The following is a 27,974-nucleotide window of genomic DNA, read 5'->3' as shown; positions in this document are numbered from 1 at the left end:
TAAGCTATATGCCGGTGTATCTGTATGCCTGTGGGACTGAGTATTCACTCGGACGCATTTTAGAATGGACTTCACTGACAGAGAGAAGGCAGAACTTGCATCGTGTTTATTTTTCTGTATTTGGCAAAAAGCACAACACTTTGTTTTTATTGTGAGTATACACAAAAAATAGACACTTAACAGGATCGAATGATGTATAACACTTATGTAAGATCAAAATCAACAGAGTATGATACAGTGCAGTCTTTTTTGCACTGATAAGAACTAGACTAGAGTCCCCCCAATGAATATCATCACCTTCCAGTCCTGGATCTAACAGATCTTCATGTGTATCTTCAGCTGACTTTTAAAAGTGAAGCTCTTTCCACACTGATCACACATGTGCGGCTTCTCTCTGCTGTGGATCCTCTCATGTGTTTTCAGATTTGATGACTGACTGAATCTCTGGTCACAGTGTGAACACTTGTAAGGCTTTTCTCCAGTGTGGATCCTCTCATGTGTTTTCAGATGTGATAACGTACTGAATCTCTTGTCACAGTGTGAACACTTGTAAGTTTTTTCTCCAGTGTGGACCTTCTCATGTGATTTCAGATATGCTGAATAATTGAATCTCTTGTCACAGTGTGAACACTTGTAAGGTTTTTCTCCACTGTGGATCTTCTCATGTTTTTTCAGATTTGATGACTGACTGAATCTCTGGTCACAGTGTGAACACTTGTAAGGTTTTTCTCCAGTGTGAATTCTCTGGTGCCGTTTTAAATGTTGAGCTGTTATAAAAGTCTTCTCACACTCAAAGCACATGTACTCTCTCACACCAGTGTGAGTTTTCTGATGTCTATGTAAAGATTGCTGCACTGAAAAACTCTTTCCACACACAGAACATGAATGTGGCTTCTCCTTCGTATGACCTGTCAGGTGTGCCTTCAGGTGTGATGACACAAGAAATGTTTTTCTGCACTGATCACATGTGAACGGCTTCTCTCCAGTGTGGATTCTCATGTGCATCTTAAGATTTGTTTTTAGTGTGAAACTCTTCCCACACTGATCACATGTGAACGGCTTCTCTCCAGTGTGAACACTCCTATGCGCATCAAGATGATGTTTGTATGTGAAATTCTTCCCACATTGATCACATGTGAACGGCTTCTCTCCAGTGTGGATCCTAATGTGACGCTCTAGACTATGTTTGGTTGTGTAACTCTTTCCACACTGAGTGCAGGTGAAAGATTTCTTGGCTCTTCTTTTATTTAAAAATGTCTTTGAGCGACTCACAGGTTTTTCTCCAGGTTTGACATGTTTCTCCTCCACTTCACTCAGTTCTTCACTCTCCTCCTTCACTTCACTCAGTTCTTCACTCTCCTCCTTCACTTCACTCAGTTCTTCACTCTCCTCCCTCACTTCACTCAGTTCTTTACTCTCCTCCTTCACTTTCATCAGTTCTTCACTCTCCTCCTCCACTTCACTCAGTTCTTCACTCTCCTCCTTCACTTCACTCAGGTCTGAAATGAAAGAAAAAATAATTTCATTTTTAGTACATCAAAATATTGAAATGTGAAAAGAGAAATATGCAGTGAAAGGACATAAAAGTGAGCCCTAAAATATTGTAATCATTTAGAAGAACTTTTATAAATTATTTGCACATGTCCTTGAAAATCCTTGAAAACTGGTTTTAAATTAACAATTTTATTAGCAATTTTATTATCTGTGTCCTACATATTTCATTAAAACCCGTTACTTCTGACATGATTTTCCTCGTTCCTTAAATTCAGAGCATTTCTTATAAATAGAAATCCTTTGAGAAATACAACTTTATCAGCAACTATAATGCAGAGTTTGCTTAAGTTATGATTACAGTCCTGTCAGCCAGTCTGAAAAGATAATTTACTTGATACAGTTTGTTTATTGCTTAAAAAACAATGTTGTAAACTATGTTGAGAAATGTCTAACATTTTGTAAACATGGTTGCAAAAAAAGAAAAAAATTGTGAACCAGAGCTAAAATTATATTTAGTTTGACCTGATGTTGACAATCAATTAGAGAGTTTCTCAATCCTCTCTCTACTGAACATTTGTTGAAAATTCAGTACCTATTTCAAAGTGTAACTGGGTCAATGACGTGATGGTAGTGTTGCACGGTGCACCGATACTTCAAAAGTATCGCGATTCTCATAAATTAAAAACGTCACGATACCTAAATTTATTAGTATCGATACTTCTAAGAATGACCGCGTTCCAGATGTGTAAGAGTTGGTGTGTGCAACGCACTCTTCCAGTGCCTCCCTATGGACTAGAGTGCGGATCGGGCCGAATTTTTCTGCCCGAGCCCAGCCTGCGTCCGACAGAGCAGTAACCGAACCCGACCCGACCCGAACATAATTTCTAAATATCTGTCCGAACCCGGCTCTGCCCGTCGGGTATCCATCCTCTACTATGGAGGTCTGTGTTTTTTCTCCTCACGCACGCAGCAAAGAAGCTACAGCTGTCATGTGACAAACACTACAGCGAGATGGCTGCATGTGCGAGCACAAGTGATACTGTGGCCGCCCGTCCACGACTGGTAGAAAAAGATGACGCGAGGAGTGAAATATGGGAGTACTTTCCATATCGTATAATCGCTGTTCATATTTTTATTCAAAGTTCAGAATCAAGATAAAGTTATTACAGGTAACTCTTATGTTTCTTATGATAACTGAGATAATGCTGCTAAATGTTTTTTTTTTTACCTTGAATGTCATTGCTCTAATTTATTTTTTATATTTTGTAACGAATACGACTCTGGGTAAATATGAATTAGCTCAAGAATATGGGGAATCTTGGTAATATTAATATTTATGGCTCATGGTCATAATTCATAAGTCGCATGTACATTTATTTTATCAATTATCGAGATTACCTTGTTCTATAACTATCTGACCAACATTTAATTCGTCCAGCGAACAAATGTAAAATCATTACAGTCAAGAAGAGGTATTCACGAACTTCAAAAGAGTTTCATGTCCTGGCCACGGACACCCAACTTTCTGAGTTTATAAATTAAAACTACTGAATGTAGTCTAATATCGAGCTTGTAGCTTAAATAAGATCTTTGATTTCATTGACTTCATAAAAAGTGGATTCTTCAAACACAGAGGCAGTGAAAAGTATTTATGAATTTTAATAAATGCAAAACTAGAGATTATATGAGCTACGAATATAAACGTACGTAAAAATGCAAACAATAAACAAACAACATATAACCAAACAATAACATAAGTGATCAGAATGAAATGAAATGAAAGAAAGAAAGCAAGAAAGAAATATAGAGAAGGGAAAAGCTAGTAATTATTACATACAGAAACCTAGGTTCACGAGACACCGGGAAACAGCTTTTATCAGACAATGTACTTGCGATTCTGTGCCCTTTCGGGTGAGGCTGATGCTGAGGGTGGCGTCCTGTTTTTGCTGGGTCTTCCGGTGCCGCGAAGTTCGAAAAGGCTCACTGCATGTAAAGTTACCGGAAAATCAGATTCATCTCCCTGGATGGGAGAGGTTTAAAGTCTTTGTTGCAAGGGACGCAGCTACGACTCGGACATGTGCTCGCTCGATAGAGAGGACTAAGGCCTTCTTCAGATGATCCTTGGAGAAGCGCTGCGCCGGGGAGTAGAGGAGGAGGTCAGGGATCGAAGAGAGAAGAGCAGGGATCAGAGGGAAGAGAGGTCGAAGAAGGAAAAAAGTGTGATGAGGGGGTTTCTGCCTTTTAACAAACATCTGTTTACGCCTTCTCTTGGAATGACAGCGAATCAGATTGTCTTTTCTGAAGCGGGAAAATTCTCTTTGTGTGAAGAAGAAAACGCCTACTTTCACCATATGTCTTATGAGAGAAAGAATTCATATTTCTTCTTAAGATTGTACACCTGGAACAATACATCTTACTGTAATACTATGTGCGGGACTGGTTGAATTAAAACAGGGCGGTCAGACAGATACCAAGAATTACAGGTAGATATTGGACACACATAACATTATGTTCATATGCATCATTACACACAAATAAAGCTTGCTTAAACACACAATAAAATGGTCAGTATTTCCGTTATGGCATGTGAAGACACTTGAGACACAGGAATACATATCAAACATTTGAAGAGTTTTCTCTGAAATGTTCCATGTGTGTTAAGGTGTTGGAATGTTGGCTTGCAAAGGAGCTGGATGAGCTGCAGCTTTGGAGCCATAAAAGTTTATGACCAGGTTCGAGTTACAAGACACTATGGAGTGATTTCCTTTCAATGAATCTTTAGAATTCAAGATTTTACTCTTAGCAACCCACACCTCTATTACACGTGCATATAGGAATGTACACACATTATGAAAATAAAAGAAAAGATATTTCTCGTATTCTCAGTTATACACAAAAAGGGTGTTTGTGTGTGTGTGTGTGGAATGTCATGAGGCTGTAAAGTCGGGGGAGACCCAGCCAAACTGGCGCTGGCAAATTGGTCCTTGTAGGGTAATTATTAACCAGTTAGGACAAAGACGCTGTGTTTTGGCGTCACATGATTCCTTAATTTGAAAAGCAGATGCCATTGTCGCTACATTTTTATATTTCATATTTTGTTCAAATGTTTAATATGCTGTTCATATGTTCATTTATTAGTGTGTTATATGATTAGAATGTTGTCCTGGTTTTAAAATAAAGCACAGCAATGATATTTGAGAGTGTTTCTCCCTTTTCAGGAAAAGTATCGAAATCGCAATTCTTGACTTGGTATCGGTATTGAAACAATAATTTTGGTATCGTGACAACACTACGTGACGGGTCATTTTTTTGTCCAAAGGCCTTAATAATAATAATAAAAATATAGTTGCAAGCAGCAATTATCAGGGCCAAGCAGAATAAGACAACAAGACGTGTCAGAAAAACTGCAACAATGAGCAATTAAAGACATTTAAAGAGGAATTTAGACGAAATGGCTGAAAAATCACATTAACAGTAATAAAAAATATGATTTAATTGATTATCACTTTCGACCAATAGGTGGCGCAGTTACACAACTGATGTGATGTGGTCAGAATGAAGTGACAATGACACATACAAAGTTTGGTGTCAATATGTCAAGGCATTGCAGAGATAAAGCCTGAATAGTCCTTTTGGCATCATGCCTCAACTTTGCTGCTGCACTATACAAAAACGGTTTTGTCTATCGACACGAAATCCATAACTTTTGGTCGGCACGGTCTGGAGATTATACGATTCGATTTTGGTGAAAATCGGACAAACGGTTTAGGAGGAGTTCGAAAAAGTAGGTTTTGAATGAAAATCAAGATGGCAGACAGGAAATTCGACCAAATAAGGTAAACTTGGTATCTATGTTCTCGGCGTGACCCAAGGAATCTATTAAGACCAGTGGCATTTCAATAGCCAAATTTATTCAAAACTTATTAGCCTTTTTGGAAATTTTGTTATAACTTTTGACCACTAGGTGGCGCTGTTTCTCAGGCTCTCAGGCTCCTTCAGGACATCATGCTGATGACCCATACCAAGTTTCGTAACAATCCGTTCATGCGTTCTTAAAATACAGCATTTTAGCACAAAATTCTAAATGGCCAACAGTCAAAATGGCCGATATGGTAAAATTGGATACCAGTCGACTCGGCATGTTGTCCTGAATCAATGCGACCAATTTTATGATTTTTGGACAAACTGTTCAGAAGTTATAAGCAAAAATAGTAATTTTTCATATCTCCGGAACAGTAGGTGGCGCTGCGCCAAAACTCAGCATGTAACTTAAGGTCATGCTTGTGATGACATATACCAAGTTTGGTCTGAATCCGATAAAGCGTTGCAGAGATACAGCCTTACGTCTGTTTTAAGTTAAGTTAAGCGAATCAACTTGAATTCCATAACTTTTTGTCGGCATGGTCTGGAGATGATCTGGTTACATTTTCGTGAAAATCGGAGAAACGGCCTAGGAGGAGTTCAAAAAAGTAGTTTTTTCGGAAAATTCATGACGGAAAATGACGTCATAGGGTGAAAACGAATTGTATTAAACTAGGGAGTCAGAGGAAAAATATTCCACACGAGGGAAATCATTGTGGTGTCCATGAAGATGTGAAAAAATAGGCATAATATAGCTTACACATTTACCCAAATTATTATACGCCTGTTTAACCCCCTGAGGTCGGATGACGCGCGGGCGCGTCAACTCGATGTTTACTAAATGTTTTTATTAATATCTCCGCGATTGTGCAGCACACATAAATGGATCTGATTTTGCCGTAATCGATAGATTCTCAGCTTCAACGTCCTTATTCTCGCGAGATCGTACGTGACTCACACAGAGAGCAAGAGGGAAGACAAGATGACCGTTCACCGAAAAAAAAGAAAAAAAGAAAAAAAAAGACCGTTCACCTTGCGTGATTGGTGGCCTAGATTGCCTGTCTGCATTTTGTGTGAAACCAACCAATAGATGCGGTTGAAATCCATAAGTACCCTCCCATCTCCTCACAGTGAGGAAAATACCAAGCTGAGTGACATGGAGAGAGAAAGAGTAAAAAAGTCCGCGAAAGAAAAAGACCGCGAAAAAAACATGGCAAAAACATATATAAAGAAGAGGAAAAGTAAGAAGAATCCGAGGAGAGATAATGGCGATGACATTGAAAGACGTACTTGCGGCGGTTTTGGAGAGCAGCGACGAGGATGAAAGGCGAGTTTCCGAGCCTGATGGATTTTCTTCTGATGAAGATGAGGATTATGATCACAGAAGAGATCCAGTTGAAGACGGGTAAGCGTATTTATTTTATAAAAAACCTTGTTCGCATGGTGCACTTTGTGCTAGGATAACTGTGACCATCTTGGCTAAAATAAGCTGCGCTGTGCTGCTTGGTGTATCTGAACTTTGACAAATTGACTGTGCCTTTAGCAATGTGTTTACTACTTCATGTAAAAGTTATTTTCTTGTGTAAAACTAGGGTACACTTACAAATAGTAACAATGTAGGCTGTTCTTGGTGGTCTCCTATTGATAACTAATGTAATAATATTTATTCACCTCAATACACAATTTGAATAACATTATCTCTTGTAGTGATGAATCGATATGTTTTGGCCATTTACTATTTTATCATATTGTTTATACTTGTATAGATGTGGCTTGATCTTTCATATCATTTTATTTATTTATGTTTAGTAGGCCTATATTTATACTGAATGTAAAATTGTAAATCTCTGTAGAGTTTTGAAATGGAAGAGACAGTATTCCCACATCTCATTCAGGTGTTATTTGCTGTGATTTGGGGTGGACAGGACAGCTAGCACATGTGATAAATTGGAATAGATAAAGAGAAGATTAGCTGAAGGATATGTCGAATCCTCACACATCCTCCACATTCTTGTTAGTAGATTGGTGTGTGTGTGTGTGTGTGTGTGAGAGCGAGATCTGGAATGAAGACAAGAGAGGAGGTGTAAACTTTATTTCAATGAAATTTATAATGCAAGTCCTAACTTATTTGTTTTTGTGTTTTTTTTCAGAGAGGATTCGCAGCTACCAGGTAGTGATGGGAAGTCCGGTTCTTTTCCGCGAACCGGTTCTTTCGGACAGTTCGTTTCAATGAACCGGTTCAAAAAACCGGTTCACCAGTTCTTTTACGTCATCACGTAATGACGTCAATTCTATCATCCCGGCGTATAAATATACATTCAAATAAAGGCATTTGTAATCATAACTTCAGTTAAATAATGTACTCATCGTCATAATCATTTTGGATAGGTTTCTTACATTTACGTTTTGAAAATGAACCCTGTAGTAGGCCTAAGGCAATGCGCAAACGCGGATGTTTTACATGTCTTAAAGTAAATAAACTGGTCTTCGTCATTTTTATTTTTTTTGCAATTAAATAAACTTACATTTCGCCGTATTCGGCCCCTCATTCAAGTCCTTGGTTCACCCGTGCTCATGTAACAGCACAGCACATAGACAGTATATAAACACAGCATCAGTTGGCCAAAAGAAAGTTCGGTTCAGAGACGGTGCGATCACGCATGCGCAGTCTCTCCAGCTCATCGGTTCTCCGTATCGAACGTGTCCGAAAGAAACAGTTCTCGGTTCTGTGCTGGTGATCCGAGAACTGCTGCAACAACCAGTTCTTGACTCGAGAACCGTAGCATGCCTGTGTCTGTGAGCTGAAAACTACTGAAACCTTACTAGGCTAAATCAGTCGACAAAACTAAAAACTCGATGCATGTCTCCAGTATGTTTAATACGTTATGTTTTGATTAACACATTATAAACATTTGCACCCTTTAAAACCTTGGAAAGAGTTTAGGCTACGTCAAAAACGTATATCACCTTACTTAGAAATTAAATTATCTGTTCCTGAAAATAATGCTTTAGTATAATAATAAATGTTTAGTTTTATAATCCATTCATTGTTTCCAATCTTTAAAATAATACAGTGAAAAGGCAGTAGCCTATGTGATAAACATGTTTCTAACATGTTTTATTTTGTTACACTTATTGATGTTCAATAAAATACTTTAGAAACATGCATTTCGTCCCTCTGAAAAAATTGCACGCATGCTCAGCTCATCATCTCATCGGTTCTCCGTATCGAACGCGTCCGAAAGAAACAGTTCACAGTTCTGTACTGGTGATCCGAGAACCGCTGTACCTGTACGTTCGGCAGTGCGCGCATGCTCAATATCAACTGCTCGTGCTCATCACTTCTCTCAGCACAACATGTCTCAGTTCAGTGAACTGTTGGATTTACTGGAGTAACATATGCCTACTCCGGGATATTGGTTTATTTTGAGTCGAAGGGACTGTCAGGACTCAGGCATGTCCGAAAGTGAGTAACTTAACTTGTGGATCAGCGCTGACGCAAGACGCGAACTGTTTCGAACGATTCAGTCCGATTTAGCGTACTGGTTCGACCAGTTCACTAAAAAGAACCGGTTCAAAAGAACGATTCGTTCACGAACCGACCATCACTACTACCAGGGCCCAGTGTAACACAGGCAGCCTCACCTGTGCCTGCCACCAGGTCACCACCAGCCCCTACACAGCAACCATCATCACCAACCCGGCCAGCCAAGAGGTTCCGTACCCCCCAGCATCAACCAGCACCCCCACCTACACAGCAACCATCATCACCAACCCGGCCAGCCAAGAGGTCCCGTACCCCCCAGCATCAACCAGCACCACTTCCACATATACACCCCTCGATCTCTTCAAACTTTTCTTCCCTGTACAAACCATACAAACACTGTGCCAAAACACAAACAAGCAGGCTGCTAAACAAATGGCACAGGGAAAGAAATATAAATGGTTAGATGTGAACATTGGGGAGTTTTACAAGTACATTGGACTGCTTCTGTACATGGCCATGGTGAAACTCGACAGCATTGCAGATTACTGGAGACAGAATCACTTCTTTTCTTTGCCACTTCCAGTACAGATCATGCCACGGGACAGATACAGAGCACTTTCTTGGAACCTTCACCTTAGCGACCCTGAAGAGGATGTCCAGAACGACCAAAAAAAGGGCACAGCCGACCATGACAAACTTTTCAGACTGAAACCCCTGATGAACACCATCAAAAATGCCTGCAAGTCATTTTATCATCCTCACAGAGATGTGGCTGTGGATGAAAGAATGGTTGCATCAAAGGCCAAAACTGGGATGACGCAGTACATGAAGGCAAAACCAATAAAGTGGGGATTCAAGTTGTTTGTCTTGGCAGACTCACGGAATGGCTATACAGTGGACTTTTCCGTTTACACCGGCAAAAGTGACATCCCCTCTGGACATGGCCTTTCCTATGATGTTGTGATGTCCCTGGTACAACCAGGTTACCTTGGCACGGGCTACCACATTTACATGGACAATTTTTATTCCAGCCCCAAGCTCTTCAGGGCTCTCCATGAGCAAAAATTTGCTGCCTGTGGGACCTACAGGGAGAACCGCAAGGACTGCCCTCGGACAACAAATAATGCCCTCACAAAGAAGTCAGAAAGAAGCTCCATAAGATGGATCCGGGACGGCCCCCTCATCTATGTGAAATGGATGGACACGAGGGAAGTATCAGTCTGCTCCACACTTCACACAGCATACTCTGGTAACGCTGTGCAGAGGAGGGTGAAACAACAAGATGGCTCTTGGACAAAGACATCAATCCACTGTCCCACACCAGTTATGGAGTACAATGAACACATGGGGGGAGTTGATCATTCAGACCAGCTCATTCAGTATTACTCTGCACAACACAAAACAATGCGCTGGTACAGACACCTGTTTTACCATTTTCTGGACATTGCCACCACCAACAGCTACATCCTCCACAAGGAACTCTGTCTGGCCCAGCAAACAACACCCCTGACACACAAAGCTTTCATGGAGGAGCTGACTGTTGAACTCTGTGGTAAGCCTCTCCATACTGCTCCGGTCCCGGTACCTGCAGGTCATATTCCTGTGCCAATTGCCGTTCATGCAGCAGATTCTTCCACAAAAGCCACTACAGGTCGCAGCAGGTGTGAGCATTGCCAAAGCCAAGGCCAGAGAAAGGACACACCTTGGAAATGCAGGGAGTGTGATGTTGCGCTTTGCATGCAGCTGGACAGAAACTGTTTTGCAGCATGGCATGACAGCTGAAAAACTGAAACATGGAAACATGCACATTGTGTAAATATTGTAAATAGTGGTGGGTTTCTGTGTTATTTCTAATATATTGTTCATCTTTGGTTTGAAAACATTTTTTGAAAAGTTGACATGTAATGTAGACAAGAAAACATGAAAATGTGTACATTTTGTGAATATTGTTAGTATTGAGTTTTTTTCACAAAGTAAAGTTTTGCTTAAAAGAAAGACCTTTTGTAATGCTACTTTTTCATTTGCACACATCCCATAAAACTTGATATGTAGTAGGAAGTTATTTTAGTCCTATTTTATCTCAGTCCCTCTAACATTTGGTGAAGGTAGAGTCACAGACAAAACTTGTACTAAAAAACGATTTTTCAAAATGTCACTTTAGACAATTATTATTCATTATCAACCATTTTATTCATATATTACACTACTTTTGTGACCCTAAGACTTTGGCAAACCCATATCAAGGACCAAAATAATTCGTCCACATGAGTAATGGTATGTTTCCACAAGAGATTTGAAGAATTTCAAAAATCGGACTTATATTTTTCACCTTTTAGAGCCAAATTATCCCTCTCTCTCTCTTTACACAATGCTTTAGGACAAGTGGTGAGCTCATCAGTAAGAGAGCTGGGTTTTCTCTGCACATTTTGATATAAAACACATCGGATTATGTTATGTAATTGCCTTTAAAAGGTGAATTTAATAAGATATGTAAAATCGAAGAAAAAGTGAAAAAATGTCCTTAGACCTCAGAGGGTTAACTGAAGCTGATTTGGGTGGGTTTCTCCATCCCCAATGTCACTTCTCTGTGTTTTACGGCCCTGGCGAGAACGTCGGTCTCCTTGGCTGTGTTCAACCGCTCCTGGTGTGCGCCTGGCAAATCCGCCTTTATAATAGCAATCCGCAATGGAACAAGCGCACCTGCTCTTAAAGGGAATGTGAGATGACGCTCTGATTGGTTTATTTCACGTTACGCCCAAACCACACCTATGAATAATGAAGCTACTTCAGACCAACCCATTTTAGATTTGCGTCGGGTGCAAGAGTAATTTATCCCGCCGGGAAAATAGCAACAGCGCCCAAGACCCGCCCACAAAGTTACTTGCGTTTCGTGTTAAAATAGGGCCCCTAATGTTTTAATTAATAGAATTTGCAATGCGAGTTATAGCCTATGTTCATTCCAATATCAAAATGTTGGATATCAAAATGTTTTAATGTTTGAAGTACTTTTTTACTTCATATTACTTTACATTACTTTTTTATTTTACATTAATAGCCTATTATATTAACAATATTGTTAATATATATTAACAATAAAATGTGCTTTTGAAGCTATTTGTGTCTGTTTATTGTCTTAAATATTCATAATGTCAAGGGCAGCAGACATGGTCATCCGGTATAACCGGCCTTGGTCATTCGGTAAAACCGATATAGTAAATATTTAAATGGAATAATATTGTTTTAAATAACTAAAGGCACTACAATAATACAAATATAAAGCAGATAATGTTTTTTTTTTTTTACCCCTTTTCTCTTTTCCCTGTGCAATGTTTTACTTTAATATGTTGGAGTGTTTAGAGTAGTCCAATAAATTATTACATTTATGAGATCAGTGATAATTTTATTTAATATTTCTCTGTGGTACACACTATATCTCAACATCAATGTCAAATCAGTTTTTTTTTTTTTCATGAATAATTATCTGCAAACTAATAATTTTAGATATTCATGGTTAAACCGAATGACTTTTTTGGTGACAAATTTTGTCCATCTTGTAAAAAGTGACAAAAAACAGTGTTAATTGATTGTACAAACCACAAAATCTTATTGTTAACACCTAGGTAAACTAAAAAATGGTTTCAAATATAGTTATATCTCCATTCTATTTTTTTACACTTTTAAAAACCTTATTCGTCAATGACCCAATTGCATATCTAAAAGTGATGAAGTGCTTGAATGTTTCTAACTTGAATTTTCTTTAGCATCATGAATGAATGAAGAATAAACACCAACCTCTTTGTTCTTCAGGATCTTCGGTGTGTTTCATTCTGCAGGGTTCTGGATCACTCATGTTCTCACTGTCCTCTTTAATAAACTCAGTCTTTACAGATTTCAGCTCTTCCTGATGCATTGTGCTCATCTTCACTTGTAGCTGATGGTAATATTCCAGTATTTATTGGAGAATTACAGTGGGAGGAGCTTCACTGATAATGTGAATGCTGTGGGAGGAGCTTCACTGATGATGTGAATGCTGTGGGAGGAGCTTCACTGATGATGTGATTGTTGTAGGAGGAGCTTCACTGGTGATGTGCGTGTTGTGGGAGGAGCTTCACTGATGATGTGATTGCTGTGGGAGGAGCTGATCTGCAAAAACCAAAGTTATCAGTTACTGAGTTTGTTTTAATTCTAAATGACACATCTAAGCATTTATGTATTTATCTCTATATAGAAACCAACAATTACTCTTAGTAGCCTACAGTGGTGTAGTCTACGTGATACGCAGGTATACGCCGTATACCCACTAGAAAATGCCAAGGATTTGCGTATACCCACTTAAAAAAGCGTGAGGATACGTATCAACTTCGTTTTGTGTCAGAACTTTCACACTTTCATTCATAAATTCACCCCGTCTGTGTTTGCGAAGCGACGGATCGAATCGCGGAATCCAGTCACAAATGGAACTTGCTATATAAAGCAGAACGTCACGGAATTTGCTATTTTTGAATGAATAAATCAAAAGTAGCTGCTGTACAATGAATGAAATCTCGATATGGACTAGTGTCTATGAATATTAAAGCTAAAAGAGACTGCAATTGTTCTACGCGTCTCTGGGAATGAGCGCTCAGTGTGTGCTCCTCCACTACACACACACACACAGAAGCACGCGTGACTCACGCTCGTGGTGTTTTCAGCGTTTCACTGTATTGAGACATGATGTAAGCTACACATGTGCATTTCATCGCAGAGCTGCTATGAGAGTCACTTGATGAGAATTTCACCATTTCATTTGATAAAACTATCGTCATTCATTCGTTTCATATACACACAGAAACTGTTATGTCTTTACGACAACCTGTCAAAATAAAAGTTCTGTATAACTTGAAGAAATTATAACAGAAATATATACTATTGCACGGAGTATACTTCAGGCCTAATAATAATAATAATAATAATAATAATAATAGTTTATTAAAACACACAGAAACTCAAATGTCTACAACCCACCAAAATAAAGTTCGGTCGAATTAACTCAAATTAATTAGAAAGAAATTGCACAGTAAAAAGTATTTTAAAATAACATTTTTTTCAAAAAAATGGGGGGGGGGGGGGGTGTTATATTAGAGTATACTCACTACAAAAAACTAGACTACACCACTGGTAGCCTATATCCACACCAATGAAATGAGCTTCAAGTGTCAATTTACAGGAGATCTGAAGAAATCAGCATAATAAATGAGGTGAAAACAGGAACTATTATCATGAAATAAAGAGTATTTTCAGCAGATCTGTTATTGATGAGCCTCAGACTATCAACACTCATTCAACAAGCCATTCAGGATCATCAGCAGATCATCTCAATTTATTCTGAGTGTTTGCTGTTAGAAACACATTATTTGAGTCAGGATAGACGATAAAAGTCTGTAAAACTGCTCTATTATTGAAAGATAATACTGTAATTTCTCACCATCTGACACATATAAAAAAAATCTGTGACACAAAAACAAACACTAATGACACTCATCTTCAACCATATCTATGAACTGAAACATGGTTTGATTTTATGATAACTATGTTCATTGTATTAAAGGCATGGGCGTCAGTCTGGTTTGAAATGTGCTGGGGACAGAGACGCATTCGGAAGTGCAATTTCAGAAGTGCTGTGTAGCCTACAATGACGCATTCATTTTTTTCTCTCTTTCGCGCAGGTTTTGTTTTGAAAGACGATGTCCTGTAGCTCAGGCACGGCCCCACTTTTTAACAGGCCCACCCAAAAAAAAAAAAAAAAAAAAAAACTTTTACTATATTCTAATTTTGTCAATAATTATAAAAAACTTGCCAATAAGCTCATAATTTGTGCTAAAATAGTGTTTAGTTTAAAAAAAAAAACATTTTAAAAAGGTGGTTATATTTTGATGTTTCTGGCAAGTTCAGCAGACAGTGAGGTTCAGGTTTGTTCCGATCAGAGCTCGTGAGTGGAGAGCGCATTTCTGAATATTCCGCTCCGCTCGTTCATTCCGCAGGGTCGCTCGCTCAACACAGATGTCCTGTTGCCTGGTTCGACGATATGTGGAATAAGGGCTGCTTCCGACTAAAAGTTTTTTTTTCTAGTCGACTAGTAGGCTAGTTGTTCATTTAAGTCATTTGTGGACAAATCGCCCCTTTATATCAATTTAATTATATAGCCTACAGGATAATGAGCGTTTACGTAATATAGCCGCACTCAAGCGCACAACCGCACACATAAAGCTTGCCACAAAGAACCGGTAAAAGTAATGATTATGAATGCGTCTAAATACGCTGTGAATGTGAATGTGCATTATACGCCGAGTTTCAGTTCATTTATGAGACGAACTCCAGTTCACTCGCCGGCGCCTCCATGTCGTGATTCTGCTATATTTACTTCTTATTTATTAAATCCAGGCAATTGGTTCATGAAACATTTATTAAAATTAAGATATAATTAATACAAAACGAAATTCAATTTAAAGAAAGGCAGCTGTTCTGTTTGAGGTCTCTGTGAATGTTTTAAAGCAGTCTTTTAGTGCCGCTTTCAGAGCGCTCACGTCCGTACCCGAGGACTGACACATTGCTTTTTCCCTCATAAATGCGAACACGAAAAATTAAATACAATTAATATTATAATGTTTTTTTTGTTGGGTCAGACAATGATTACCAAATGTCTCATATTGCTCCTCATAACCACTGAAAACGGTCAAAAAAATCAAACCAAAAGTCAAATTAATATGGACGGAAGTTAAAAGTGGTGGGTACAAAATGACTCATGACGAAATCTGGTGTACGCGTCCCCACAGATTTTCATATTAAATCATGCATGATTTGGCCAGCGCATATTTGTTGAATGGATGAATTAGTTTATTTATTTCGAGCAATATAATGACACATAACAAAAGGTAATCAAGAAGCATTCTGATTAAATCAATACAAAAAGATAAATTCATCAACTTTACAACATAAATCAATCTATTGCTTGAAACGTAGTGGGAAGAAGTCAAACTTATTTAAACCCACCCTGGTCTTTCAACATGTTTAACATGTTGTTACTGTAAAAAAAAAAAAAAACCTGCACATATATTAATTTGATCTCTATTACTGTACATCAGAACATTTTAGAAATCAATTAGTACCATAATGTTTGCATTATTAGCCTACAGTCTCTGAGAGAGAGAGAGAAAGAGAGAGAGCGAAGACGTGATGATGACTCTCTTTCCCGCGAAAGACAATTTCGACTCACTTTCTTTCCCTTTCTTTTGACTTAAGACATTAACATTTCAATTATTCTTACAATGCATTGGCTAATATTGCAATAATGTGGCTATTTTGAAGCATGATTGCGCATTCAACAACGCAAAATGGGTATAAATTGCGATCATTTTGACACAAAACTTAATATTGCGATCATTGTGACACGATTGCGTTTTGCATACCGCTCTCCAGACTGTTCTATAGACACAGGCCTACACACTTTTACAATCGGACAGCGTTTCAATACATCTAACCTTGGACTGAGGGGAAACCGGCGATCTCGACTCCGGAGAATATCGATATGATGACAAAATAGCTGCTGATGTCTCTTAGCAATTCCGTATCTTTCGGGGTCTATAGTAAACACCACATTATCAAGCAATATCATGCCCGAATTGAGTTTTGAACATGCCAAAGCTGGATAAATTTTAACAGCATGAGAGATATGCGTGAACGGAGGCTAATCTATCACAGTGATTTCAGTTTAAATTTGATTAATTGTGCAGCCTTTACTGATGTCTCAGATGTCATCATCTCAGATGTTTGTTGTTTCAAATACCCAACAGAGACACACAAACAGGTCTCTGTTCAAGTTTTTAAAGCATTTTCTCTGATTTTCCAGCGTCAGCCAAGTGTCGATTTCGGAACTGTCATAACGGAAATCCGTCAGGTCTGTAACAACGTTTTTTCCTCATAAATGAAAAAATGAAAACTAAAATAAAAGAAATAATTTATGTTCTATAGAGAGCCAACACTCATCCCTTCGGTTGGTATTATTTCTTTTGGCTTGTGCATTTTAATTCGCAGAATTTCTAAGTATGTTGTCTCCCACAAACTCACGTCTTTTTTTGTTACGTCCGCATGTGTATTTCCCTCATATTAAATATAAAATGCATGTGTAGACTGATATTTTTCTAATGTGTGGACTCCTTTATTAAGGGAGTATGGACATATAAACAGACGTTTAAATATATTGGTATTAAATGCATTTTCTGAGAATTTATATTTTACGTTTTGACTGCAAATGTCACGTCCATAACGCTGGAATTGCTCCCCACTGCATTCCCAACGACATAAATTATGCCTTTATAGAGCATTTTTAAGAAAAATACCGGCAGGGGAGAACACACACTGCAAGCACATCATCAAGCAAAGCGTGTTTCTCATAGAGCATATCCTGTGCAATGAAGCCCGTGATTCAACCTTTTTGAACTTTATGAATGATTAGAAGGTTCAAGTAGTGTGTGTGTGTGTGTGTGTGTGTGTGAGGCACACACAACGCCAGCAGATTAGCTCAAAAAGGGAAATATATATAATTAATTATGACAAGTTATAATTGTGTGTAATGTGTAGGCCCTATATTTAGATCAGCTTTCAGAATTAACTGTAGTAGAATTAATATTACAGTCATCTGATCTGTTTTTCCACCGAAATGACAGTACAATCTTTTAAAAAAATCTTAAGAAAGATTATTCGCCTGCCAAGAAGAACTTAGGCCTATTCTATTAGTATTTCATCTAAGGGTACGCCTACACGAAACCGATATGCTTAAAACGGAGACGTTTTTCTGCGTACAGACCCTGTATTCTTCTGCCAGGCCACTAGATGGCGATGAAACACTATAGACTGAACACCTAATACGCATGTGTATGGTCATAGTATTCAGAGATACACGTTTTTGTTGTTTACAGTGAGACCGTTTTCAAAAACTTGACCTTTGAAACCTGTTTTTTAAAAGTTTGCATTTTCAGGCCCCCAAAACGGCAATGTCGTGTAAGCGAACAGCCAAAACACTTAAAAAGTTTTACGTTTTTAGTTGAAAACGGTGTCGTGTGAACAGCCCCTAAGGCTTTGGCTGGTGGTCAGTTGTAGTTCTTGTGTTTCTCTTTCCTTCAGTGATTCTGCTTGTTAACAGCAGGTGTTCATCACTAATGTTCAATCATCAGTTAATTAATCACTTAATTATCTAATTAACTTTAACACTGCTTCAGTGTTACTTTAACACTCTGTAGAGTGGCACCATATTTGCTCAAAGTGTTGATTTAATCCTTTATGACCTGCCATAGAACAATTCCGCCAGAGTATATCTTCATATTTTTACATGCTGTGCTGTCATTCTTTTGAGCATTTTCATATGCCATACATCAAAATAATCCTTACACCCCCAAATTTGAAGGCTATGTATGTAAAAAATCAATAGTAACTAGATAAATAGCTCAACAGTGCAATGAAAAAAAAAAAATCTTTTTTTCTTCTACAGATTTAATTTAATACAAGAAATATCATAAATGTCAACCTCAAACTTGTCAATGTAAAAAACCTGCATAAAACTACACACAATTGATTAGAACTGTTTACATAAATTAGTTTGTAAGATACACTCAGATACAGTTTATTTTTATAAAGGGGATACCCCCTTTTATCCCCCTAGGGCATAACGTTACCTGCGCGTATGTGTATGAATGTGCTTGCATTTGTAAATGTGCATTTGTAAAAGAGTAAGAAATGATAAAATGATGAAGCAATGATAAAAAGACAATAAGGAAAGTAAAACGCAGTAGAGAAACATACAGCAAATGGGAGTCAAATGTCGCAGCTTGTGACGTCAGAACATGCGACAAACCCTGGGGTCATAGTGCACAGAACGTGATTACGTCAATGAGCCATCGGAAGCTGTAACTATCAATCGCAGATCTATAGAACATGCATTACTAATAAATGGTAGAAACAAACCGAATGCATGTAGCGGTTGGCCTTTTGCTGTAGAGATTTTCCATTTACTACATACAGTAGGCACTCTGATTCCATGTATGGGGCACATATATATTATTCATATGACACACAAACACAAGTAGACAAGACCTGTTTAGTTCAAAAGCTCACTCGCCACGGCAAGGCACAGATCATGAGTAAGATGACGAGACAAGACAAGAGACAATGTTAGTATTTTTTTTTTCAGCTGACAAAGACGCACACATCACAAGGACATGAACACACAAAAAAGAACACATATTGTACACTACTAAATGGTCAGGGAAATAGATAGTAAATCAACAGTGTAAATCATTACTAATAAATGGCAGACAAAAAAAAATAAAAAAATATGTAGCATGCCTTTTGCTGTAGAGATAATGACTCCCTATCCATCCAGGTGACATTTCTTGTAGTGTTTCATGGTGTGGTACCTCTCATTGCAAGGCACAACACAAAGACCCACCCCACACTGCCTGCACATGTATTTTGTCTGACGGCGGCCTTTAGGGCGGGTCCGATCAGAACAAACTACACAATCTGGGTAACCATCAGCCTGGCAGATAAAGTGACGCTCAGTGAGTCTCTGTGGCAAGTCTCCCAGTGAGGACGACTTTCGGCCTTTGTTGCTCTCTTTTCTGGAGAAGCCTTCCAGTAAAGCAGTGATGACATCCTGCACGAAGACTTTCAGGGGCTTGTGAGGAGCAGCAGTGCAGCGGCAGTAAATGATGTGGGCATTCACCATGCTTACACTGAGAATGGCATTGAAAATCCTGTTGTACCATTTCCTTGACCTATGGGGAAAGAGGTAGGTCTTCATTCTCTGGTCTGCTGTGTCGACACCCCCCATGAACGAATTGTAGTCATCAACACAAACAGGCCTATTTATCTCCCTATCAGTGTCTTTGGTCCTGATGCGCTTTCTGACACATGTGTTGGAATGCAGTGTAGAGAGCATTGTGAGGCGCTTTGTATCATGCCACGCACAAACTAGCATTTTCCCCTTCCTCATGAAGACTGGGTCATCTCCCTTGCTCAACGGTAACTGTTCACGGGTGAGGCCCTTTGGCATCCCCTTCCTCTTACTACTGACAGTCCCACACAAACCCGAATCATTGCTTGCCAGCTCATCTGCTATGGCTGGCGAGGTGTAATAGCTGTCCATGTACACCTCATGCCCTTTCCCTGTGTACGGGGCCATCAGCTCACGGACAATAAGGTGTGTAGCACCGAAATCACTTGCATTAGGCCTACTCTGTCCAATGTACATGGACCACTGTAGCACATAGCCTGACTTGGCTTCACTCAGAACAAATACTTTGTAGCCATATTTGTCTGGTTTGTTTGGGTTGTACATTTTTAGGGTTGATTTCCCTTTGAACGCAATGGTCATTTCATCCAATGACAGCTGCTTAGATGGACCATACATTGCTGAAAACCGGGGGATGACCAAATTGATTATTGGGCGGATTTTGAATAGCATGTCATATCCTGGCTGACCCCTGTCAACACACTCCTCGTTATTGGTGAAGTGAAGGAAAGACAAAATCATCTCAAATCTATTCCTGGACATCACCTTGCCATATCCAGGTGTTGCTGTTGGCCAATATTCGGCCCAATAATCCTCCAACTCTGACTTCTCTACCAGACCCATACTCAAATGCAGAGAAAAGAAGGCTTTCATTTCACTGACAGTTACGTCAGACCATTGATGAAATCTGGAGTGTGGCTGGAGTTGATGGGAGGCTAAAAACTGATGGGCGTAGCGATTTGTCTCATTTACAAGTAAATTCCAGAAATCATCAGAGAGAAAGAGTGATAGAAAATCTAGGGGCGAATTGGCATTGGAGAGTTCTCTTTCCCCCAGATATCCAATTGGCTGATCAAAGGGCATGATCCAACTTTGGTACTCATCCTCATTGGCCAAGTACTCAAAGCCGGCATTCCCATCAGCTTGCGATAGACTATGCATAATAGCCCCTCTGCCCCGTGTCACACCGCCTCTGCTCCTGCTACGAGCAGCGCGGGCGCGGCCAGATCTGCTTCGCGCGCGCGCCGAGTGTGCACAGCTCGGACTGCTGTCATTGTCATTGCGACTCCCCACCCTGCCTCCACGTTGCCCCCCAACTGTCCTATGAATACTTCGACCTCGTTTAACATACCCAGTGGCATTAGACAAAGTCTCCACCACAATACTGTCGCCGCGATTGCGGAGAGGCACACGGTCAGAAGACAAAGCTACATGGCTAGCGCGGTAAAAATCTCCCGCCTCGTTCCCCACAACACTAACACGCCTGCTAACTTTGCGATGAACACTCCGACCCCGGGAAACATTGTTCCCACCACTGACATTGGGCAAAGGATCATCTACATTGGGCAAAGGATTCACCGTTTGTGCTTGGTGTAGGGCTATACTTTCACTTTCAGAATCACCGTCATCTTCTGAAGGCAGATATTCCCCTTCAGAATCAGGGTCCGCGAATAGAAGACCCAACACTTCATTTTGGGTAAGCTTTATTGATGCCATTAGATAATAATAATAATAATAATAATAATCTAATGCAAATACTCGCTGACGTTGACAATATTGCTCTGATAAAATGGCTCTGATAAAAGCTCCGCTTTGATTCGCACTGATTCAATCCGCTCTAGCTCAAAGATTTTGTATAGAAGCATGACGTTTTTTTTTAGTCGGGATGAAGTATGACATGTGTGCCATCTAGTGGAGGGGAGGTCGAACGAAATTTGACACCCTATTTGACAAAATCGGCCGTTTTACTCAGTGCCGCATCTTGTCGAGTAAACTCGACCGTGGCGCCTAGAGGGTTAATAAACTCAGTCTTTACAGATATCAGCTCTTCCTGATGCATTGCTGCTCGTCTTCACTTGTAGCTGATGATGGGAATATTCCAGCATTTATTGGAGAATTGCAGTGGGAGGAGCTTCACTGATGATGTAATTGTTGTGGGAGGAGTTTCACTGATGATTAGACTGATGTGGGAGGAGCTTCACTGATGATGTGATTGCTGTGGGAGGAGCTGATCTGCAAAAATCAAAGTTATCAGTTACTGAGTTTGTTTTAATACGTTATCAGTCAAATTAATTTTTACTTTGTTTATATAGTTTTTCTTTTTTACACAACAAACATAAGGATACTGATAAACACACTATGCATTACTTCTAGCATACGTAATCTATGGCAAATTGTTGTGAAGGAAGACAAGGCATGTGAAGTTTAGGCCTATCTGGTTTCAAACTGAAGCGAAACACTGTCTGAATGTTTCCTGAAGAACTGAAAAGCTCTTAAACCTGTTGTTGCGCCGGCGCCAATAAAGTCATGCAGATAGCAAATTTGAACTAAAAAAAATCAAGTGCAAATACAAATACAAAAATAAGATGAGTAAAGAAATAATCGCAATTTACTCTCTGTAAAATGGTGTAATCCGCAGGGTGATGGACACGGAGATGGGTAAAAAGGTTAGTGGCTACACATTCTGCAGATTGGGTTTAAGGGGGTCGCACACCGGACGAGAAGCACCGCGACATGTGTAGGACAACTCGAGGTATCGAACACCGGACGCGCACTTTCTTGATTTATGGCCAGCAATATTGTTATGTTTAAGGACATTATGAAATTAAGATAATGTCTGTACTGTTATGATTGTACTGTACAATTAAATACAATAGTTGCTGAGTCTGCGATCTAAACACTTTACCTCAGAGCATCCGTTAACATTCATTAATGAATTGAGAATATCTCCTAAAAATCCAATAACATCAGCAAATTTTCATTCAAGCAGCTGATTTCTGTTAATGAGTGTCAAACGAAATGTATATTGCAGCACCGGGTGAAGTCATTAACGATGATTTGAGACAAATATAATGTAAATTTAATATAAAACTATGTAAATGGCGCTCTGTGTTGAGGCCGGATTTTTAGCCGTTGCTGGGCGCTGCGGACAGACGCCGAATGGCACCGCCGGTGTGTGTACACTCATATGGAATAATGTGTTCGAATTTTAAAGATGTGCGCTTCTCGTCCGGTGTGCGACCCCCTTTAAGGAGATGTTTTCTTTGAAGCCGAAGAACACCCATACTGGCGAGCTTTTTTTTTTTGGGGGTGTGGACAGAGTATTTCACTGTAGCTGCGCGGGCGCGGGCGAGCGCTGCATTGCGTCATCTTCTTATTTGATAGGTGTCAGCGGGTGCAATACTGCCACTTGAGAGGTCAACCAGGTACTGGCGCTGGAGTATTTACGTGTCATGTTATCATAAGAGTCCTATTCATTTTAAACATTGTGGTTATCGCCAATACCGGTATATTGTCACACTCTAAATTAACACGATGTTGATATTTCATGCTTTGAATATCACGATTATCGTCAACACCGGTATATTGCGACACCCCTATTTGGAAGTATTTCGGGTTCAGTGAAAGTGATGTTGATCAGGTACGAGTCCTATGCAAACTGTGTTCCTGTGCCGTACAGACGTTGCAAGGTAACACAATAGCCACCATAAAGTACAATATCAAGAATTTCAAAGGTTGAAGGCACAAAAAGCTGCAACCACAAAAAATCCCTAGCCTTCCACAACACAGACAACAATAACAGGGCATTGCTCAACGCAATACCATATTCGCCTTGCTCGCAAAGACACGCGGAAATAACAGAGGCGATCACGTTTCATTTAGCCAAGGATATGTGTCCAATAAACACCGTAAGCAATGAAGGGTTTAAAAAAAATTATTGCCACACTTGACAAAAGATACAGCATACCCTCACACAACTATTTTTCTAACATTGCTCTGCCTGGGCTGTATGCGAAACACCGACTAGAAATAGAGAGAGAAATTCTAGGTGCTGAATATTTTGCTGCCACAACCGACTGAGCTTGACCGTTCATTTTATTGACAGCGAGTTTGAGATGAAAAGCAAGCTTTTGCAAACTTTGTTTTTCCCACAAGACCATACAGTGGAATCTATTGCAACGGGCCTCAAAGAAGCGATTTCTGCATGGGGTTTGCTTGAGGAAAGACTCGTCTGCATTACAACGGGCAACGAAGCTAAGACTTCATTTAGCTATTGGTAAGTTGTTTTAACATTTTCCCTTAATATTATAACTATTTCGCCCAATTTAAAGATACGACACCTAGCGTCATACAGTATATTCTGCATATTCTGCCAAATACAGTGCAATCACAGAGATTTAAAAGTTTTAAGGCCCGTACACACCGGGACGAATATCGGCGCGCGTTATTCGCCAGCGTTTTTCACCGCGTTTTTTGTGTTCACACCCAAGCGATTTTCGCTGACGATGAGCCGAGTGAACATGCAAATTCATTCCCTGACATTAGATGGCGCTTAATACCACTCCATAACAGTTCTCTTTTATCAAGATTTTTGTAGTCGCTGTCGCGTTTGTCATAGTTCTTTATGTTCCGACACCAACGAGACCAGCAGCTCTACATTCATCTTGCCTTGCATCTTCCTCATCTTATTTCTTCCCGGCAGTGTTTAGACGCTACTCGGCATATATCTTCTTCGCCGTTACGTATGTGTGCTCGGCAAGACCGTTTTGTGTTTAAGCTCCCCCAAGTTGTGTTTTACTGTAACTTCAGAAGCTCCAGACACGTGAGCAAAAGCGCCAATCTCATTGGTCGGATAGTTTTTGACGCGGCGCGTCAAACCAAAAAAACGAACCCGAGGCGTTTTAAAAAAAATGACGCTTTTACGCGTGGCGTTTTTCACGTCGGTGTGCACACTCACATTGGCGCCCTTTGTTTAGTTACGAGGCGTTAAACGTCGGCGAATATCGTGCGCGAAATTCGTCCCGGTGTGAACAGGCCTTACGATTAAGCCAGCGACATTTGGCTGGTCGTACAATACAATATATGAACGTATGTGAACGTACGTACAGAATTTAGAAAAAAAGCAGTGTTTACTGATAAATAGTCTCATGTAGGTGTACATAATTTGTAAACATTAAAAAAGAAATTGTCAAATTAAAATAATGTTCTATTTGTTAGCATTAAAATGCATTAGATATCATGAGCTAATGATAAGTAATAAATCTGGATCAGTGTTCATAATTTAGTATTTTCGTTCTTTCTTAGGTCATGTTTTCATAATGCATTAAGATTAACAAATATAATCGTGTTAAAATACCAAAGATGTATTTCTGTTTAAAAGTTTTGCAATAAGCAAACAAAAAATTTCAATGTACTTATAGTTAAACAACAAAAAATATGTTAAATTAACACATTTGGGCCTTTTACTATTTTTACTTGTAGACTTCATATGCTTTTGGCTTGACAATGTTTTTCTGACAATTGTTTTTCTGCAGAGAATGCTGTGAAGGATCCAAGAATTGACCGGGCTGTGGGTCTCTGCTAAAAGCTTGTGAGTACCTTTTCCTACAGTAAGAGGGAGTTTGTAGCAGCACAAAAGGAGCTAAAGCTCCAGGAGCACTCACTGAAAACAGAGTGTCCCACTAGGTGGGGATCACATCAGGCCATGATAGAGAGTCATTGAGCAGCAGAAGGCCATTGCTCATGTCCTGTCCTCTGACAAGAAGTCCCGGCACCTTATCCCAACATGGATGTGCTAGAGGCGATCAACAAATCCCTGAAGCCTCTAGTTGAGTTTACAGATGCACTCCGTCCATTGAGAAGTACGTCAGCGTGTAATTTGTAAAGCCAGTTCTTCATCTTTTTTAACTCGTCAGTCTTGAAAGGTAAATGAAAAATATAGTGACCCACAAATCCAGGCTCGGTTGGACATGGCATCGACATCGACTGGGAATGTTGTTACTTGCTTGCGGTCCTCCCTAAAGCCAGATCATGTTGACAGACTTGTGTTTCTAGCCAAAAACCTGTAACATGTATGCACAAATACATACATGTAAGCCTATCATAGGATAGGGGAAAAAAATGAATAATACGTTTTTCACATTGGCGTTTTATTCAGATTTTATTCTATTTCCATTTGGCATGTAAATAATGTATGTATGTAATAATCGTGATTACGATTTTGTGCAAAATAATGGTTATCATTTTTCTTGTTATCGTGCAGCCCTAGTATCTCTATATAGAAACCAACAATTACTCTCAGTCTATTCACACTAATGAAATGAGCTTCAAGTGTCAATTTACAGGAGATCTGAAGACATCAGCATAATAATAATAATAAAATATGACATGGATAAAACATCAATAATACAAGACTACTTCGATTGAGTATAAGTTACTGTTGCACTTTTGTATTTAAAAAATTAAATGCCTTTTATTAACAAAATAGTTTCTAGAAATTAAATTTTAAAGAGATTATGTTTTTCAAATATTATTCATATATAATTTTTATATAGATTAATTTGTTGCACTGTTTCCTATACAGTTATATTGTAAAACTAAAATACCCTTTTCAGTTTAGTGTTAGATTTGTGGCTGGGGCTAAATAATATATTACTGTCAAATGTATGTCAGATAGGCTAATACAAATACTCTAGTTTACCTGTTTGTCTTAATGTGAAGAGGTTATGTCTATATGGCATAAAATAATTCTATCATGGCTACAGGTATTATGTTACATTAAACATGGTTCTGTGTAAACATTTTCTTTACTGTGGTAAACCATGGTTAGTCTCGTAATGTGCTCATATTCTGACGACAGATATTTGGCTACATTTGTTTTGTAGTGTGTGTGTGAGAAAGAGAGAGAGAGAGAGAGAGAGAGAGAGAGAGAGAGAGAGAGAGAGAGAGAGAGAGAGAGAGAGAGATTGTGTGTCAAAAACTTTCATGCCAATAAAGCCCCTTTGAATTTGAATTTGAAAATTTGAACTTGAAAATGTGTGTGTGTGTGTGTGTGTGTGTGTGTGAGAGAGAGAGAGAGAGAGAGAGAGAGAGAGAGAGAGAGAGAGAGAGAGAGAGAGAGAGAGATGATCAAATAAACCCTTCGAGGATTGTAATATTATGAGTTAGAACGATTGTATAAACTTGTTTGCGTGTTTTAACATAAACATTAGCATTAGCAGTGATTTAGCATTTACAAATAACAGCGTATATAAGTTAAAAAGTATGAGACATCTACAAAATAACATACCTCTCTGAAACGTCCTGTAACAGCCGTTCATGCACAAGTTCTGCTCGATTCCTCTCCACTAATATTCTCTAAATCTGATTCGGGCTGAAATTGATAAGGCAATATTGACGCCTGTGTTTATGTTTACATTACACCGGAGCACATGCAACTGCCGTTATGGTAACGGACGTGACGTTTCCGGACAGCGTGAACTAGGCGGTTAGCGAATCACACACTGGGCCAAGCTGACCAATCAGAGCCCGTCGTGTATTTCTGAGGGAGAGGCTAGGAAATCATGGAAATTATCAGATCGGTTTGCGAGGAGGGACACAGCGGTGCAGAATAAAGGTAAACTAGATGAAAAACAATGCGTTTTCAATGAAGCATGAACACATATTAGACTACACCACATAGTCTAAACACATTCAAGCCTTCAAAAAAAAAAAAAAAAAAAAAAAAAAGCTGATCAACCCTTTAGCAGATGCTGAAAACACTATATTGTTTAAGTCTTGGAGGCTTACAGTGCTAATTTGAACCAATAATAGGATTAAAAAGCAAAAGGAGAATGAGCATTTAGTTATCTGACTCTAATATGCACTTTAAATTCAACATTTTCAATGTTTGCTGATCTTAAACTTGCAACATGTAAAATATTACAGTTTTTCTCGATTGTTTACACACATTTTCTGAAAGCATGCCTCATATTCTCAGAACTCTACACACAAATCCAAAAACACACACACACAATGGGCAAAACCCCTCAATTCTCCTGCAAAATGAAACTTTACATTCAAAACAATGTTATTTCTTCTCAAAATGGTATTTTGTTTTCAAATGACACACACAAACCATATTATGAATAGACATTTATAAGAACCAGTTGAACACTGATGTGCTCAATGTAAAACACTATGACGAATGGAAAACACTTCTTCTCCATTCATCATAATGATTTAGGCCTTTTTTTGTTTAGTGTTACACTTACTACAGACAGTACATACATAAGTGTGTTGTAAAATATTTGAGAATATTGTTTTACT

At 39.1% G+C, this 27,974-nt stretch overlaps 2 protein-coding genes and 1 long non-coding RNA gene across 14 annotated transcripts in view; 1 reads left to right on the top strand and 2 right to left on the bottom strand.

Moving 5' to 3' along the window:
- Window positions 1-27,974, bottom strand: part of LOC311292919 — a 205,673-nt gene that overhangs the window by 4,067 nt on the left and 173,632 nt on the right. The window lies entirely within an intron of this gene.
- Window positions 1-27,974, top strand: part of LOC311292459 (uncharacterized protein) — a 222,598-nt gene that overhangs the window by 30,041 nt on the left and 164,583 nt on the right. The window lies entirely within an intron of this gene.
- On the bottom strand, window positions 82-27,688 carry LOC311291881 (piggyBac transposable element-derived protein 4-like). 12 transcript variants are annotated; one of them, XM_084411228.1, is made up of 5 exons: window positions 26,956-27,688; window positions 25,331-25,729; window positions 21,703-21,899; window positions 12,635-12,985; window positions 82-1,499 (listed from the first exon to the last, which is right to left on the bottom strand). In XM_084411228.1, exons 4-5 carry the CDS (start codon window positions 12,759-12,761, stop codon window positions 313-315), a joined length of 1,314 nt encoding a protein of 437 aa, XP_084267354.1. In that variant the 5' UTR covers window positions 12,762-12,985; window positions 21,703-21,899; window positions 25,331-25,729; window positions 26,956-27,688; the 3' UTR covers window positions 82-312. The 12 variants fall into 12 exon arrangements, with proteins under 12 accessions (XP_084267354.1, XP_084267347.1, XP_084267356.1 ...); XM_084411221.1 differs by having other exon boundaries at window positions 25,617-25,729; XM_084411230.1 differs by lacking the exon at window positions 21,703-21,899 and having other exon boundaries at window positions 25,331-25,764.

This window comes from Rutilus rutilus, assembly GCF_951802725.1.
Source record: "Rutilus rutilus genome assembly, chromosome: 1".
Lineage (NCBI taxonomy): Eukaryota > Metazoa > Chordata > Actinopteri > Cypriniformes > Leuciscidae > Rutilus > Rutilus rutilus.
This window is presented reverse-complemented; position numbering and strand designations above follow the sequence as displayed.